The sequence below is a fragment of the Microcaecilia unicolor genome, chromosome 3, assembly GCF_901765095.1.
Source record: "Microcaecilia unicolor chromosome 3, aMicUni1.1, whole genome shotgun sequence".
Taxonomy (NCBI): domain Eukaryota; kingdom Metazoa; phylum Chordata; class Amphibia; order Gymnophiona; family Siphonopidae; genus Microcaecilia; species Microcaecilia unicolor.
In genome coordinates this window covers 328,083,543-328,102,718 of record NC_044033.1, presented here as the reverse complement: position 1 = coordinate 328,102,718, position 19,176 = coordinate 328,083,543, and the positions used below count along the sequence as shown (strand labels likewise).

At 42.8% G+C, this 19,176-nt stretch overlaps 1 protein-coding gene across 1 annotated transcript in view; it reads right to left on the bottom strand.

The window, feature by feature from the left end:
• IGF2R (insulin like growth factor 2 receptor) overlaps positions 1-5,257 on the bottom strand; it is a 354,906-nt gene extending 349,649 nt beyond the window's left edge. The window contains 1 exon segment of the mRNA XM_030198395.1: positions 5,067-5,257. Coding sequence (XP_030054255.1) covers positions 5,067-5,182 — 116 coding nt within the window. The 5' untranslated portion in view covers positions 5,183-5,257.
• Positions 5,258-19,176: the final 13,919 nt, after the last annotated feature.

Here is a 19,176-nt window from a genome sequence, read left to right as displayed (position 1 = left end):
TAGGTTTGAAACAGAGAAGAACCCTGAGGAAAAGAAAATTAAAAAAGTGGGAATGTACTAAACTGAGCAATTCCTGTACCATCATACAATAATTAGCAGTCAGACATATACTACTGAGACTAATTTTTAGTGCATTGAATAAAAAATATAATGCATTACCTGTGAAATATTTATGTACCCATTTTGCTTTAATAATGCGGTTTGATTTGTTGCCTTCTATTTAGTTGACTAGCCGTTGAGCCCGTAAAAACAGGCTAGTAAAGGAAGGGGGGGTTGAAAGCCCCCCCCCCCGGATAGGTCACAGTCCCCCCCCCCCCCCCGGAGTTCCCTCCGCCACCCTCCATCCGGGCCAGGTACCTGGCTTCACTATTCAAACCGCCGGAACGCAGCACACAGCTCATCTGAGCTGCCGTCGGCCTTCCTTCTTCTCTGCGTGTGTTCCGCCCTCGTGTGACGTAACGTCGGCGAGGGTGGGACACAGGCAGGTAAGGAAGGCCAACAGCAGCTCAGATGAGCTGTGTGCTGCGTTCCAGCAGTTTGAATAGTGAAGCCAGGTACCCGGGCCGGATGGAGGGTGGGCGGCAGCGGTGGCGACTCCGGGTGGGTGGGAGGAGCGGTAGCGGCAACCCTGGGGGGGGGGGGACCGGTGGCGACGGTGGTTCCCTCACTCGCAGGTGCGCAGGTTCCCTCTCTGTCACGCCCCCGTCATCACGTATTGACGCGGGGGCAGGACAGAGAGGGTCTCTACTGCGCATTTGCGAGTGAGTACGCCTCTTGCCATTTATATGTTTAATTATACTATCTTAATATGTTGAAAAATTTAGGAATGAATGAATATTGTTCTACAATGGTTCAAAGGAATTTTATCCAGATCTTATAGAGTCAAAATGAATGATACATTTTCATCTAGCTGGATAAATTCATACTGAGTACCTCAGTAATCGCCACTTGCTTCTGTTTTAACGTATTTTTGTCTTCTCTTTTTTTGTTGGAACAAGCCATAAGTATTGCCACACTGAGACAGACCAAAGGTCCACCAAACCCAGCACCCTTTTTCCAACAGTGGCCAATCCAGGTCATAAATACCTGGCAAGATCCCCAAAACGTTCAATACATTTTATGCTGCTTATCCCAGAAATAAGCAGTGGATTTTCTCCAAGTCAATTTAATAATAGTCTATGGACTTTTCCTTTAGGAAGCCATCCAGACCTTTTTTAAACCCCACTAACCGCCTTTATCGCATTCTCTGGCAACAAATTCCAGAGTTTAATTACATGTTGAGTGAAGAAACATTTTCTCCAATTCGTTTTAAATTTGCTACTTTGTAGCTTCATCGCATGCCCCCTAGTCCTAGTATTTTTGGAAAGAGTAAACAAATGATTCACGTCTACCCGTTCCACTCCACTCATTATTTTATAGACCTCTATCATATCTCCCCTCAGTCGCCTTTTCTCCAAGCTGAAGAGCCCTAGATGCTTCAGCCTTTCCTCATAAGGAAGTCGTCCCATCCCCTTTATCATTTTCATCGCCCTTCTCTGTACCTTTTCTAATTCCAGTTTGCAATTTTGTTTATTTATGCAGATAACATAACTATTCTTACCCCTATTTCTTCATCACTTGAACAATCAAAATCTGATACTTCTGCTACTATGTGGTTGAAAGGATGGATGCAGAAATATTGTTTAAAATTAAATGTAGACAAAACTAACACCCCCCGTTTACTAAACCATGCAGCAATGCTGACACAGTCCAAAGTGAATGGGCAGTGTCTGCATTAGCACACAGCTCAGTAAACAAGGGGGTAAGTTTCTTCTGGTATGAAACAAATTCAACCCTTTGCAGGAAAATTATGTCAGAATTCATGACAAGAAATATAAATTTGTTTCTGAAATCAGGATTTTAGAGATTCTTTTTGATGACACCTCATCATTTAGGGGCCCTTTTACAAAGCAGTGGTACAAGTACTGCCAGGTTGCCACATGCCAAATTAGGCCTACCTACTCAGGAGCCTGGCGGTAGTTCTTTTTGTATTTTCTAGCACCAGGGATGTGGCCAGCTGTAATCGCTGCCCAGTTACCACTGGAACCCTACCGCCTCCTAAATAGAAGACAGTAAGGGCTTCTCCGGGAAAAGGCCACATGGCAAGTGTTAAACTTACCGCACGGCCATTTCCTTCTTTAAAACAAAAAATGCCTTTTACCAGTGGTGGTAAAAAGGGGCATCGGCAGACGACAAACCCACGTGCTGACACCACCACAGGGATCTTTTTACCACTGCCTGGTAAAAGCACCCCTTAATGCTTATACTAATTTGCTTGTCAAAGAAACCTTCTTACTTTTGAGACAGTTTCACTGGATATTACAATATTTCAGTGAGAATTCCTATCAACTGCTGGTTTAAAGTCTTTAGTACAGGATATAGCGGTAAGATTTTTTTTTTTCCCTAGGTACCACTGATCATATTTCACCATATTTAATTCATTTACACTGCTTACATTTTACTGCATCTTGTTTAGAGTTCAACATGGTTTGTTTCCTTTATATATATATATACAATTTATTTTTGCTTCTCAGAATACAAATTATTGTTTGCCAAACATTCATTATTTCAGTTTTCCCAGCGTTAGAGGTAAGAAATCTAAACTATTAAATTTATCTTTTGCAAACAAAGCAGCAAAATTATGAAAAGAACTTCCTACTCAGATCAAGGGCCCTGTTTACTAAGTTGCGCTAGTGTTTTTAGCGAGTGCTAATGCTACGGACACCCATATATTCCTATGGGTGTCTCTAGCGTTAGTGCGCGCTAAAAACGCTAGTGCACCTTAGGAGTGGCCTAGTGGTTACGGTGGTGGACTTTGGTCCTGGGGAACAGTTCAATTCCCACTTCAGGCACGGGCAGCTCCTTGTGACTCTGGGCAAGTCACTTAACCCTCCATTGACCATGTAAGCCGCATTGAGCCTGCCATGAGTGGGAAAGCGCGGGGTACAAATGTAACAAAACAAAACAAACAGGGCCCCAGATGTATTCCTGAATACAAACTATTTCGAATAACAGAAAACTTTTTTAATTTAAAAAGTCTCAATCTCTAATTGCTTGGAACAACCTATTTAAGATACTACTGAGAGAGCTATGTAGCTTGTTTCTTTTGTGTTTGAGCAAGACTTAAATGTGATTCTAAGATTTCACTTTAAGCATTTGGGTACTCCTTTTGGGGGACAAAAAAAATCTGGATTTATCCTTGTTACGAAAACAACTCAGGAACACAGGAAACGTTTTTTGCCAGCAAGAGAGGAAACAATCTTTGGGCAATCTTCTTGTTGACTTATCCTTGTAAACGCCTGGTCTGATACCGGGGGGAGGGGGTGGTAAATGTTTTTTATGCTTCTGAGCAACTGAAGGCCTTTTTGGATTTGAAAATCATTTTTAAAAAAGTTGGAATATAATGTTAAAAATGAAGGCATTTCATGCTAAGCCTTGACTTTGATTTATATTTGAATATGTTTGGTATTTACAGTGTCTCCAATTTATCATTAGCCACTCTCCTTGATTAGTTATGGTCTAAGAAAGCTTAATATCAGTTTCTATGTGATTTCTTTTTTTCTTCTTCATTTGTTACTATGCTGATTTTCTTGTAAAAAGAGTGTCTTGTGAATATATTGTTAAATTTAATAAATAACAAAACAAAAAAATATAGTGCTTAGGGCTCTTACATGCATAAGGTTAAGCTTAAGTGCAATAGTACGTAACTGCAAAAGGAAGCATATGTGTGAGCAAGGCATGGGAAGGACTCCCAATTACAGAATACTGTAAGTTATGTGTCCCTTGTCCCATCTAGGCACCTGCATTTACACCAGGTCTATGGCTGGTCTAACTACAGGTGCAGAAGTGTTAAGCATACCAGTACCAATACCAGGTTAGTATTCTATACCGACACCTGGGTGCCCAAGTGTTGTTATGAAATAGGCTCCTATCATTCTAAATCAAGGCACCAAAATGGAGGCACCCCAGTTATAAAACCATTTCACTTAGATACATCACCAGCCTACACAATTTCTTATAAGACTCATTTCTGACAAGCCCCCTGCAGGCTTTTTAACATGTATACAACAGGAAAGAGAAATTGCTTGGAATACTCAAACTACTCAGATCTCTCCCTTGCTCTATTAACCTTACAAAACAAAACTACAAGCTACAACTACAGTGTTTATCCCCCAACACGTATCTATCCACTACAAACTACAGCCAACTGAACATTTCCACCAAATATAGTAACATAGTAAATGACGGCAGATAAAGACCTCAACAGTCCATCCAGTCTGCCCAACAAGATAAACTCATTTTACATGGTATGTAATACTTTATATGTATATCCCTGTTTGATTTGTCCCTGCTTTTCTCAGGGCACAGACCGTAGAAATCCGCCCTGCACCGGTTTTATTCTCCAAATAAAACAATAAAAACCAACTGGCATTGACCAAGAGCCATTATCTCCCTACAAGCCAGCTCAGCCCACATCACCCAATATTTATTTATTTATTTATTTATTATTTATTTATTATTATTATTTTTTTTTTTTTGGTCACTTAATTCCAGTAAAGAACAAGTTTACAAAAGCAAAGAAACAGAACAGAATAACATGTGCATTTTAGCTATATCTCCAGAACTATAGCTAGAACATAAGAATAGCCATACTGGGTCAGACCAACGGTCCATGTAGCCCAGTATCCTGCTTCCAACAGTGGGCAATCCAGGTCACAAGTACCTGGCAGAAACCCTACTAGCAATAACATTCCATGCTATCAATCCTGGGGCAAGTAGTTGCTTCCCCATGTCTGTCTCAACAGCAGACTATGCACTTTTCCTCCAGGAACTTGTCCAAACCTTTTTGTAGCAACATGCCTAAAGGAAGAATTACAAAAAAAAAAACCGCAGTTCTATCCTCCAACCTAACTTTCAACCTGGGAGAAGCCGCCCTTGTGCGCCTAGAGTTGGGGGAGTGAACAAGGGCCATATACCCTGCAGCCTAGGCCCCGCACGGATCGGGAAGCAACAAGAGCAAGACTCACCCACATAGCTCTGGGAAGAGCGGACTCTGGGCCGCAGCATATACCAGTTGCAACAGAAGACACTGCAGCACCGCGAAGAAAACAGAGGCACCGGCAACTGAAGACACCGGTCCCATGGTCCAGGTGGACGCCGCCGGATACAGAGAGAAGAAAAGGGGGCTGACAGCACCCAGCAGACCCCGCGTCACGTGCTCAACTCATGTGACCCAAGAAAGTCAGACGACGGCGTCTACTTCCGGATCTACTTCCGTCATCATCACGTGACTGACTGAGGACGGAGTAAAAGTCGGAGACTACTGAGCAGAGTTAATATTTATTGGCGGCTTGCTTCACGCCTGTTTTGTTTTCCTATTTTTAATGTTTAACAAAAATGTGCTTGTCATTCATGTTATTACACTTAATTTCATACGCTCAGCTAGGAAGCCTGGATTTTCTATTTGCTCCTCTGTTTTAGAACAAATGGCGTTTTATTCTACATTTTTTTTCTCTTTGGGGTAGATAGTACAAAGCGATGCCTGCAACCCGTCAGCCGTCATCTGTTTCTTACCTTTCTTATCCCCCCCGCGATCAATCATTCTATCTCGTGCATTGTGCCCATCTCCCCTTCCGCCATACCAATGTTCCATCTACCTCCATCCAGGGCATAAATGCCTTAGCAGCAGAGCATCTACTCCTCCACGATTTAGCAATCAGACTTGCAGGTTGGCATTTGCTGTACGCAGATCTCGCCATACGATACGGATGCACTGATGGGAAAGAAGACTTGTAGCAAGAGGAGGGCTCGTGGCCAGGTGTGGATATGTAAGACTTGAGACATGGCATGCATGGGCACGTAAGAAACCGTGTTGAGCTACTCAGGGAACAGCTCTGATGTTGACCCTGGCAGGCATTATCCTTCAACACATGGCACCTCAGGCAGTGAGCCTGTTTTCTTCTGCCCAACAGCCAGCAAGCTCTATGTGTCAGCTTGGCAGTTTTTATTAAAAGACCAAGCCTAGCAGGGCTGCTGTCCAGCCTTTTGCATTTCTCTCCCAATGCATTCTGGTTGGTTTGACCTTACTGCATAAGGCATCATGTACACCCAACTAACAGAACAGAGCTAAACCTGAATTGCGCCTGATCAATAAGCATCCTTAAAACTCGTCCCCTGGCAATCTCCGAGACTTGGAAGTCCCTCAGGTCTTTACCCAACTGCCCTAGCTCTGCTCCAGTCCCAAGATTACTTCCAATAACAGAAGGTTTTGTGATTTGTACGTTTTGTTTTTTTTTGTACATTTTCAAACAAAAAGTCCAAGTGCAAAACGCACAAAATCAAGCCATTGGGATGTAGGAGGAGCCAGCATTTTTAGTACACTGGTCCCCCCTGGCATCCCAGGAAAGCAGTAGGGCACCCTAGGGGGTACTGCAGTGGACTTCATAAAATGCACCCAGATATTGAGTTATGCAATTTGCTTCTCTGGATTATAGTCATAAATCAGTATAGCTGGAATCATTTAATGCACAAAGCTGCAAATAATGGAAGGTGACAGGCATAGGGAAGGCTGTTCTCTGGAACTGGGCACCAGGATCAGGCAATGCTAAACGTGGGATCCCTTAGGAAAGGAAGAGTTAGTAGTGGTTGCTGAGGATGGGCAGACTGGATGGGCCATTTGGCTCTTATCTGCTGTCATGATTCTGTGTTTCTATACATCTCACCATTGCTCCTTTATCTTGTCTGCTGAGCTCCCCCCCCCCCCCAAAACCCACTACCCCCAACTGTACGCCACTATAGCTCTTATGGGTGAAGGGGGCACCTAGATGTGGGTACAGTGGGTTTCTGGTAAGTTTTGGAGGGCTCGCACTTTCCTCCACAAGTGTAACAGGTAAGGGGGGTAGGAGCCTGGGTCCACCGGTATGTAGTGCACTGCACCTACGACTACTCCAGGGACCTGCATGCTATTCTGATGGACCTGAGGATGGCAAGTAATGTTTTTCATCACATTTTTTGGGGGGGGTGGGAGGTGGTTAGTGACCACTGGGGGAATAAGGGGAGATCATTCCCGATTCCCTCCAGTGGTCATCTGGTTATTTAGGGCAGCTTTTTGTGTCCTATTCGTTATAAAAACAGGTCTAGCTCAAAATGTCTTAAATTTTAGTTCTGGACAGTTTGTTCCATTTTGGCTGAAAAACATCTTAAGTCTTAGGAACGCACACGTTCCACCCTGAACACGCCCCTGGTACACCCTTTTGAGACTTGGACATACTTCTGACGGACTTAAGAGAAAAACGTCTAAAAATAGATTTCAAAAATACTGATTTGGACATTTTTGTGAGAAAAACATCCAAATGCAGACATGCCACTTTTTGGACATTTTTCTTTTTTTTAAATGCACCCAGTAGTAATCTATAGAACTTTGTAAGGCTAAGTGCTTTGAAACTATGCCTCATAGTAACCTATGGAACTTTGTAAATCTGCTTTGAAAATGAGACCCATGATGTATCTTCTTAAATGCAATTTATAATCCTACAGTATGTAGATATGTACAGATCCTCCTGTCCATACCCATCCCTTCTGGGTAACACAACTTAAGGCTGTGCCTGCAGCACTTGTGCAGCAAACAGATAGGGAAGTCTGAGCAAAAAGACTATCTGTCCAGTCCTCTCCACTTGATATTACTTCTTATATTAGCTCTATTTATTAAGTCCTGTAGGTTGAGTGAAGACTGCTAATCCAATTCCTGACCTACCGCCTCTATTCCAGTTTGGTACTTCTGCTACAACTGACCTCTGACAAGAAAAAGAAGCGCTACCTTCTCCAATTAGAAATTTCTTTTGTCCAGATGATGTCATTAACTTAGACCTTCTTGGTTATGCTCTTAAATATTCTGCTGTATTAAATATTTTTACAGGCTCATCTTTTCCAGAACATACATGTCACTTTACGTATGAGCTCTCTATTACAACAGACAGCGACCGTGATTCCAGAAGATACTTCCATCACCTGGACTAGTTATGAGTTTTAAATTCCTACACATTAGACTTCTGCTCTGATTATGACTATTTCCTAAGCCACCCTTCTTTCTGAATTATCTAACTCGTAAGTCCTGCTGGCCTCCTGCAGCTGAGGGCTCAACCCTTGGTGAATGTTAGTCATCGCAGGTGAAGATTCCATACCTACTGGCCATAGCTTGCAACGCATTAACCGTGCCTTTAGACTATTTTTGTTCACCATATTTCTGACCCTCCATACCTCAATAACTTGAACAATCAACATCATCTCTTAATTTTCAATTTATATTGTTTTTTTTGGTACCCTTTTCTTTTGTTACATATACAGAACTATTGTTATTTGATCATCTCTTCGTAGTAATTACCAATCTGTCTTGCATATTATGCAAGCCAGAAGTGGGGATATATTATGCAAATCCCAATTCCTAGTATTAAGAGGGTTACAGTTGACCCCTACCAATCAGGAGATATAATTTCATATATACTATTGCTATTTATGTAAATTGGCTTTTCATTATTGAACCCTTATGGTTTCGCTTTTGCACTTAATTAGCACTGTTTTCTCCATGTTTACATTGTCTTTCATGTCTCTTGACATCTATATATTATTTTTGCTTATTCAGTTCACGCTGATTATGCCCACCAAGATATAGCAATGTATCATTCAGGCATACAGTCATTTTGCTTATTCCTTTGCCAACCTCTGACTCTTGATGGACTAATTATGATTGTGCATGCCTAGAATAAAGACATGGAAAGATCCAAGTTTGTACACCACAAGTACGTCTTCAAGATCTATCCAGGCCCAAATGATGTTAGATCCCCCAAGGTTGTGGCAATAATCTTTACACCTTGCAAACTACTGGATCACAAGTTTTGGGTCCATGTGAAAGATATACGGGTTTACTCAGCCACAGAACCCGAGGTTACCAGCCTAACCATCTCAAGACCAGCCACTTCCTTCAGCAGGCCAGCCTGAAAACCCAGATCTCCGTCCAGATTCTTCTGCACTTCCACCGCCTCAACCATGATCGATGAAAGAGAATTCAGAACTGATACTTCATTTGAGATTTACAGTTGCTGTTTATGGACATTATAGACTCATATTTTGTTTTATTTTCAGTTTAGTAGTAATCTTGTCTATATATTGAAAAGGTTTTATTTTTATTTTCCTATTATTTCCTGTATTGTTCTTATTGTTTTTCTAAGAGTTTCCCCGTTATTTCTGCTTATGTAATTTAAATTGAAGTTGATATTGCTCAGATACAAGGGTAACATCAAACCCTAATACTGGCTATGATATCATAATGTAGGTGTAAACTCTGTTAGTATCAACCAGTTATGCAATTGTTTAACTTTGGTGTAGGCTTACTTAAGCTGCATGTCTTTCTGTAGGTTTGACTAAGCTCCAAGTGGGGTAGCGGATATATAAAATGCTTCCCATACTTCCAGGTCATTATGCATATGTCAAGATCCATGATCCATGCATGACCTTTGTTAATATAAATTTTCTTAGGATTGACCCTTTTTGCTGTATGAGGCAACCTCATACTTGCTATCCACTTTTTGGTGCTCATGATTGGATGCTAATGATGAGTAATAGTAAGGTCCAGGAATTCCGACCTGTTTAAGGATTCTGAATACCTACAACCTAAAACAGCCTGCAATCTAAGTACTAACCATATAGTTGTTGAGCCACCATAACAATACTTAATCAAAACCACTATTCCTTCCGAGGACCACTGAGATAGATACATTAGATTATCTCTCCATGCGCTATGCAACAGATATAATAGACGTCATAGAAAGACCTGAAAGTATTTATTAGCATGATCCACCTGAAATTGCTATTACCCACATACCTATACTTCATGAGATTTTGTAGATGAACTCATGGATTTGTCCCATTCATAAAACCTTTCTCACTACAGGTTTGAGTAAGTCTCAAGAGAGATGACATCAGGATTAAGGCCCAAGGGATTGGGTAATATAAAGGGAATTCCATATGCCCAAATAATATATCACCTGAGAATGAAGTTTCCTATCTTGCACCATACCTTCTAGCAATTTGTAAGATCAAAACTCGCCCTCTCGTTTGATAGCTTGCCACCTTCTGGAATGGATGATGACAAGCTTGACGAGCTTTGTGTCACCCCTCCCCAGAGGGGGTGACAAGTGGGGAATGTATAATTATGGTACAGCCAGAAACCCCCCCACTGGAATGGTGGAGGGCCCAGTCATAGAGCTCAGGCCATTACAGACCTTGGCTGAGTCAGAAATCTGATGGCTGACATAACTGGGAGCTTACTGGAAAAGTATGACCTCGTTTGTAGCCCAGATTGAGGCCTAAAAGTTAAGTTAATAGATATGGAAACTAAATGGAGGATTTCAGCACAAAATGGAAGCCCTTATCTGTTACAAAGTGGAATTTTCTCTAATGTAAGTTAGAAAAACAAGTTGAGAAATAAGTGAGTCATAGCAGGTGCAAAGAAAATAGGGAACTAGCTGTTCCAAGAGAGGAGGGAGACTTTCCTGTGAGCAGGATTGTGGTCAGCTGGTGTGAGAAAGGAAAGGCGTAGCAAGATAGAAGCTACTCATTAGCATGAGCCAATCAGTAACAACCATGACATTAGCATAGATCCAATCAGGTATATCTACTGTCATATTATCCATATCCTGAGGGCACCTATAAAATTCAGGGTAGTTCCTGGTTTGAGTTAGAGAGACAAGGGTTGGCACTCTCTCTCCAAGGGAAACCAATGTGTCCAGCAGAATCAACAAATTACCTAATTGCTTTCCCTTGTAAAACCTCTAATTGGTAAAAAGAAATTATAAAAGATTAGCAAATAATTAACACCTGTTTGCAGCTTATTATATTCCTATAATTAATTGATTGTACATGCCTGTTGTCAATCACTGATTTGACTTATACCTTGGCAAATAAACTCCTCATTCCAAATGATGATTTGTGGGCTTCACTTAATGATCAAAGGCTGCAAGTATAAATGCATTGTATAACTTGTAATCTAAATCCAGTTTGTCATAAGGCTGGTATCTTTTCCTTAGACCTAACTTCTCCCTTAGAGGCAATAACTCCCTGATTACCCCAGTACTAGTGTTATTTAGAGATGGAGTCAGATTAAGGTCACTCTAGCCTTCCTGGGGGGGCTCGGGACCCCCCAATTCTCAACACACTCCAGATTATCACCTTTGGCTCCAAAAAGCTCTTCTGTGTTCCTGCTCCCAGGCTGTGATCCCGCCCCCTTCCGGCCTGGCGCACTCCTTCTCCCCGTTAATGCTGAATTAGGAGAAACTAACTCCTAACTCCTCCCACACTGTCATGCAACAAAAAGGAACATTTCCCTCTGCAACTTACCCAGGAACCCACCCCCTTTGAGCTGGCTCCCTTACCACCCACAACTCCTGAACCCTCCTCGCAGAGAGTAGGGAGAGTTCTGTCATGCTCTTTTAGTAATTCCCATTATAACGGGGGTTTACACTTAAATGTTAAGGAGCTGTTATGAAGCCACAGCGTACATCTTCTGAAGTGCTGAGTATAAAGCAGTGCAGGCAGATGGGGCTGAGCTGCAAGGCCTTCAACGTCCTAGTCTACAAAATAGAGATGCAGTTCTCGTAGAGGCTGTTTAGTATAAAGCTGTCTGGTTTTGTAAATCAGGCAGCTTTGTATATATAACTTATTCCCTTATTTATGATCTAGTAGGGCAATTAGCTAGCTTGTGTCTTCTTGGTCTTCTCACAGACCATAGACAGGCTTGCTGAGCCCTAGTAATGAGCCATAAACTTAAGTGTCTGTTTGTTTCAAACAGACTCTGAATTAACACAGAGACATTTTCAGTGAAGGACAAGTATGAGTGATTATTCGAGGGAAGGAGGTTACAAAGGGCAAATGATGAATATTTGAGAAAAATACCAAAGAAATAGAATTATGGGAAGGTGACCTTAGCGGTCAGAGTTGAAGAATACCAGATAAGTATGAGAGAAAATATAAGGCATTAAGTGATTGGACAAAATTAAGCTTCAGTATTTTGCCTAAGCACATCTTTTAACTAAGTCAGATTCTGATAGCTGCCAAAGGAGAGAGAGAGAGAGAGAGAGAGATTTTATTTTACTTATACTGAAATTTGGAGTGATATAAATAAGAATTCTATTTTCTGTAACACTGGAATAAAATAATTTTTATTGTAACCATGTATTTACTCTAATAAATTTTAGCATTATTATAAAAGAGAAAAACTAATCTCAAGAGTATTTCCTTTGCCAGAAGGGCTTTCTTTCAGTCTTCTGTTTTGGTTAGCTTCCCTTTAGAGGCAAGAGGGTTGTTAATTGTTTATACAAGGCCCTTGTACCACTGCGTTGCTGTGCACCAAATCGGGCCTACCGCCGGGCTCGCTCAGGGGCCAAGTAGTAGTTCCAGCTTCAGGTGTGCAGCAACTAGGGCACTAGAAAATACTCTTTTATTTTCTAGCACCTTGGATGTGCCCAGCACTGCCAGAGCCCCTACCACCTCCTAAATAGGAGGTAAGGACTCCCCCAGGAAATGGTCACTCAGCAAGTGTTAAAAACTTACCACACGGCAATTTACTTCTTTAAAACCAAAATAGTATTTTACTGGCGGCAGTAAAAGGGTGTCTCAGCACACAGCAAACCTGCATGCCGACACCACCACAAGGGTCCTTTTACCACCACTTGGTAAAAGACCCCTTCATCACTTGGCCAAGTCAAAATAGAGTATAAGGCTTCCTATAAAGGTCACCAAGTTGCAGCATAACACAAACAAGTCTAGGCATACAGAATAGAAATATAAACAACATTAATATTACTTTAGCACTCTCCCTGCTTGCTCTCTGGTAGACAACACTTTTCTGACCCTACATTAATCCCAGTTATATGGTTCAACATACTTGCACATCGCTAGTAGCAATCTAGAAATGATAAGAAAGAAAAGTAGTAATCAGTGAGGCATAAAGAGTGCTGTCTCTGTAGCGGGAAGTGTTTTAACCTGTGTCAAACAGGATTTTGCTTCCAAAGCAAACTGCACTGTTACATTGATTGCTGATGTACCTGTAATAAGTGCAAGGCTTTTTTGTGCTGGTATGTGCCGGTATGGTGTACGGGGACCTTTTTTTTTTTTACCTGCTCCCCATTAACAGTCTGATCCTGTTTCCCTCCCATTGTCTGCATTTGAGAGTCAGACCCCGGCAGTAATCAGACAGTACAAGTCCAGCACCAGTGCTAACTTCAGCACTGAGGAGCCTTTGATCCTTTCCGCTCGTTGGTACTGCTGATCTGATGCATATGTGTCAGAGAGGGCGGAACCGATAAGCCCTTCCTGAGCACGTGGACGCAAAGGCTGTACACTCAAATTAGCTCTGGTGCCGTTGTGCTGTCTGATTACTGCCAAGGGCCCGGATGCTCAGAGGCAGCCAGCGGGAGAAGGAGGAAGGTTTGAGGAGAAATACTGGACGGGGGGGGGGGGGGGGGGGGGGAGACAGAGGGGGCAATGTTGGACCGAGGGAGGTGAGAAAATAAAGTGGGTGAGGCTGGATGGGGAGTGACGGAGAGAGAGGAGAAATGCTGGACATGGATGGATGAAGGAGAGACAAGAGAAACCTAGACAATGGGCCACCCAACCATGGAGACTAGCATCCATAATCAACAAGATCCACTCTGGAGCCTCCAAGGGCCTACCCTTTGTCAAATTGGAAGTTCTCAACCATCACGGGACACTTGTTCGAGCTACTACTACTTATCATTTCTATAGTGCCCGCTTCTCCACCACATCATACTGCGGAGATCAATGGCCCAACAAGGCCCACACAGAGGATGCATATGAGCCCTGGCCCAGGGAACCACTTCCAGCGATAAGTCTGAGAAGGCACCAGATGTCTCTTGGATCAATTGACAATCCAATGCAAATTCTTGAGAAACTGCACCACTCAATTGGTGTGCCGCTCACCGACTGACTTTGCCATGATCAGCCAGTCCAAATACGAGTGCACCAAAATGCCTTTCCTGCACAAGGCCACTGCTGCTACTACCATAAACTTGGAAAACATCCAAGGTGCCATTGTGAGATCAAAGGGCAAGGTGCAAACCTGAAAGTGACAACCCAAAACTGTTAACCGGATATACCGCTGATGAGCTGGACACATGGAAGTGTGCAGAGAAGCTTCCGTAAGATCTAAGGAAGTTAAATAGTCTCCGCTGTGGACCACCACAATGACCAATCCGAGTCTCCATATGAAAACTGGGCACCTTGAATGCTCTGTTCACTCTTGAGATCAAGAATCAGCCGAAAGGTCCCCTCTTTCTTGTGCACGACAAAATAAATGGAATAACAACCTGTACCCTGTTCTGCCTATGGAATGGCTACCACCATTACAAGTCAACCAGCTGGAGCAACATGTCCCTGACCACCCTTGCTTTCCTGTGAGAATGGAAGGGAAACTCCACAAACAGGTTGGGAAGAGGAGCTGAAACTCCAGCGAGTAACCGTCACAAACAATGTCTTAACAACCACTGATGCGAAGTGATAAAAGGGCCCGCCTCTGGTAAAACTCCTGTAAACAAGCACCCACTGGCACCAGAGGTCAACCCTGGACACCTTCATTGGGAGGAGCGTCCTGGTCTGGGGACACACTTGCCCCTGGCTCTCTGCACCCACTAAAGCACTGAGTCCTCTGAAAGAATCGGCTCCTCTGAGGAGCACTAAACGTTCCAGGCTGGTATCTACACGCCCCTGTGCTGAGAGCCCCCTCGCACCTCTGGGTTTATCCTCAGGTAACCAAGGTACCATGACCTAACCAAGGCCCCACACCAGTTTATCCAATTCCTCCCCAAAGATCACAAAGCCCTTAAAGGGAAGCATGTATGCTTAGACTTGGAGGCCACATCTACAGCCCAGCTGCACAGCCAGAAGGCCTGCCACCAAGAGTGCCATACTCTTTGCCAAGGCCCTCAAGAAATAATACAATGCATCTGCCAGAAAGGAAGCAGCTATCTCCAGTGTCACTATGTCCTTCACTAATGCTCTCCGCTCATCCGGTGAAGCATTCAAAAACTGCTCCGCCCAGCAAAAAAATGCCCGAGTCACTAATCCTCCACACACAGAAGACTGAAGCGCTAGCACTGAAACATCAAATTGTGCCTCAACACCACCTCTATCCTATCCTGAGGATCCTTAAGCGTGGAGCCACCATCCACCAGAATAGCAGTCTTCTTAGGAACTGCTGTCATCAACCATCCACTGTAGGTGGGTGCTGAGAGTCCCTGTCCCCCTCTGGGATAGGATATAGTCTGGCCATAGATGGCTCCACCCTGCACAGTATGTCTGGAGATTTCCACACTGCAAAAATCATATCATGAATATCCTGATTCATAGGAAAAGTCCTAGGCAGACACCTGATGTTTCTCACCAACTAATCTACCATTTTGGTGGAATTCTGCGCAACCATATCTTCCTCAAAGTTGAACATTGTGGTTACCATAGAAATAATCTGGCAACTCCTCCTGCTGAAAAATTTGCAAACCTGTGGGGTCCTCCCCTGGAGGGGGTCCCCTTTCATCACCAAAAACTCTCCCAGCGGTACAGGTTCGTCCCCAAAGTCCTCCTCAAGGATAATCTGTTCCATGTCCATCATCCCTACCCAATCAAACTAAGGACATTTATTAAAGACCTGCAGTGCAGTCTCCCCTGGAGAGCCCCCCTCAGCTGCACCCGACTGCCAGGCCCAGTAGAGGGACCAAACAAACCTGAAGGTACCCAGAGCCTTCCCCTCCCTAGCAGTCCTGGAACCAGGGCAGGAACCCTCCAGGGAAAGCTCCGGAGGAAAGTCAGGTCAGTGGGTCGCATCCAAAGTGGAAGTGGTTCCCACCAAAATCTGGCCCACCACCGAGGTACCCGCCCTCACTGCTTCCTGCACATGTCAAACACTCCGACAACCCCACAGCTGTTCCCAATCAGGACACTGCCTTCGGCTCCCTATAAAGCCAACACGGTGCTTCCACAACCATCTACCCCATATTTTCCACTCGCGTGAGAGCGGTACAACTTATCTCATAGGACAGACACAGGGACCAGGTAAGAACGGCCAGAGGAGAAAACCCGCAGGAGACCAGAACTGGACACCGTATCCCAGGCGCTCCCAATGGCCAAAGACACCACCGCTGTAGCTGCGGTTTCTCTCCAAGCCACTGACCTTCTTTGATAGTACTGCATTTAAATTTATTTATTTTGTAAAACAATTAAAAGAGAGATCCAGCAGCTACACCGGGGTCAAGCATTCAAGGCTTCCAGACACCTGAAGCCTAGGCGCATGCGCACACACAAACAGCCTAGACTGGGGGGATGGGGACCTAGTCTTCTGGGTATAACACCTCCCGAGGAATAAATGTCCCCCCCAGACCAGAATCCCCACATCAGTTGAAGAGGCAAAGAGATTTTAGTATTTTTTTGTAAAGGACAAAATAGAGCTAGACACTTACCACCCCAGGGGACACCCATTCTCCCCCCCTCCCCCTCCCCCCCCCCCCCCCCCCCCCCCCCCACACACACACACACATGGACCTAACAGACTGACTAAGACTGCATGTCTACCATCTGCTAGGAGACTGAGAAATACTAACTGGCTATGATCTGCACAGGGGTCTAATATCAGTCTCACAGTCAGTGTTCTCAGTCTCCATCTGCTGGTAGGAGTGCATAACCCACACGTCTTGACTGCTCTGGATTGCCCACAAGGAAGGATTATGTATTTGATACACTGGCTTTCTGTGATACAGCCAAAACAGTTCACATATTATATTCAGGTACTTCCTCTGTCCCTAGTAGGCTCACAATCTGTTTTTGTACCTGGAATTGCCCAGGATCACAAGGAGCTGCAGTGGGAATTGAAGCTGGTTCTCAGCCCACTGCACTAACCATAAGGCTACTCTTCCCCCTCTTTGTGTAACACAAGATAAAATGTTACTCTGAAGGTATATAACTGAGACTTGATTGAACCTGTATTAATTAAAAAGCAAGACTGATTTATCAGACTGTCTTCTCCTTTGTGGTGCCACATCCTAATTAATTGCCTATTGAAAGTAAATTCTGAGAAATAAAATAGAAATAAATTACATTGTACTACAAGAGATCAGTAAAATTGATCTCTTATTTTAGAATTGCATAAGGTATCTTGTTAACACGGAAGGAGGACTGGGAGAGAGAAATCTCTCTGCTTCTAAGTCCCCCTGAACTTCGGCAGTCCAGTGCTCACCTTTATGCCCTCAACAACATATGAGGTAGTTGATTCATCTACAGAGAATACCATAGCATCAGCAAGACATCTTTTTAGAATGCTGATCTTAATCTAAGCAAATATGCTAACAGTCTAAAGTAAAAGAGAATAGTACAATGGAAAAAGCCTATTACATAGTATTTCTCAACTACATCTGGGGCCTTGTTTACTAAGGTATGCTAGTGTTTTTAGCGCTCGCTAATAGACTAACATGTATAATCTGTTCTCTTTAGTTAGAGAGTATGATTTACATTTGCAAAAGAAGACATCTATCATAAATACTGGTCAGTTTCAGACCTTTAACCTCTCCTATCAAACAGCCTTTATTTGTCAATATAGAAAAAGAAGTCTGTAGTAAACAGTAACTTATAATTGTATATACTGACCTTTTCACAATATAAAGTGGAATCTGCTAAAATAACATTTGTCAATAACTCACTTAAGACAATTTCTTATATTTTTTTCCAGACAAAATGTTCTCTAACTTTTCCAGTTCCATAGTACTCTGAATGTATTTGCTTTAATTGTATTTATTACTTTGATTAATAAATTACCAACTTGATTTATTTCTACAGAGGAAAAAAATGATTGTGGTATCTATGGATCTTTATTTTTACTTTTGTTTATTTTGGGGCCAGGAGTTGTGGCCTTCAGAGACTGAAGGAGGATTGAGCAAGACCAGCATGAAGTGACCTTTACAGACTTCAGTTGTCTAACTTTAAGGAAAAGTGTGAGAAATTGTCCCACCACACAAAAATGGCTTTCATGCATGTTAAGAACTAAAAGTGAGGGGGGGGAGTCACGTGACACATTCCGTGATTAATAAATCGCCATCAGGAGCTGCTCAATTACAGCTTTCTCAGCCTACCTAACAAAGGTATTGCCCTTTAAAAAATATTTTCTGTTCAGAGTAATATGGCTTAAAAATCTACTAAAAATTAATATTCTTATTCTATTTCTTCTACAACGAAGCACTCTAAATTGGATCCTCTGACACCTGAATACTCTGACACCTGAATAAAGTGCCTTACCTCCAGACTCACCACTTTGGCAGTCTTGCAGATGATATCAAACTTCTTAGAGACATGATGCAAAAAATCTGCTATGGCTGAGATAAAATCTGAGATTTCTGAAATGTTCACACAACAACACACATTTAGAGCTCCTTGAGGAGCACATGGTGGCACATGATGCCCAGGCCACACTCATGCAAAAACAAATCTAGAAAATTTGAGAACTCTGATAAGGTACAATTTTTGATTACTTTTATTCCACAAACACTAAATAGAGAATGTAATCCTTCTTTGGAAATTTGAGTATGCACACAGGAAATTGACCAGGCCCGCAAAAGGCTTGGCATACCCATGGCCTATAATTCTCAAACTCTTTCAATATAACCGAACACTACAAATTCTGCAAACTGCCAAAGTCAAAAAATCTTTCTCTTATCAAGGTAAGAAGACTATTTTTACTCCAGACTTTGCTGTTACTATTGCAAGGAAAGGTAAAAGCTTCCTTGATTTGAAGCCCAAACTAAAATCTATAGGGGCTCAGTACAAGTTAATGTACCTGCAAAAATGAAGGACACGCACTGAAATTCTACCAAGATTTTGAATAACCTTAAGGACCTTCACGAATACCTAGAAGAAAAAAAAATGCCCCCGTGACTTCATGTTTGGCTGAAATTTTCTCGTTTTGATGTGGTAAAATTATTTATTTTTGTTACATTTGTACCCCAAGCTTTCCCACTCATGGCAGGCTCAATGCAGCTTACATGGGGCAATGGAGGGTTAAGTGACTTGCCCAGAGTCACAAGGAGCTGC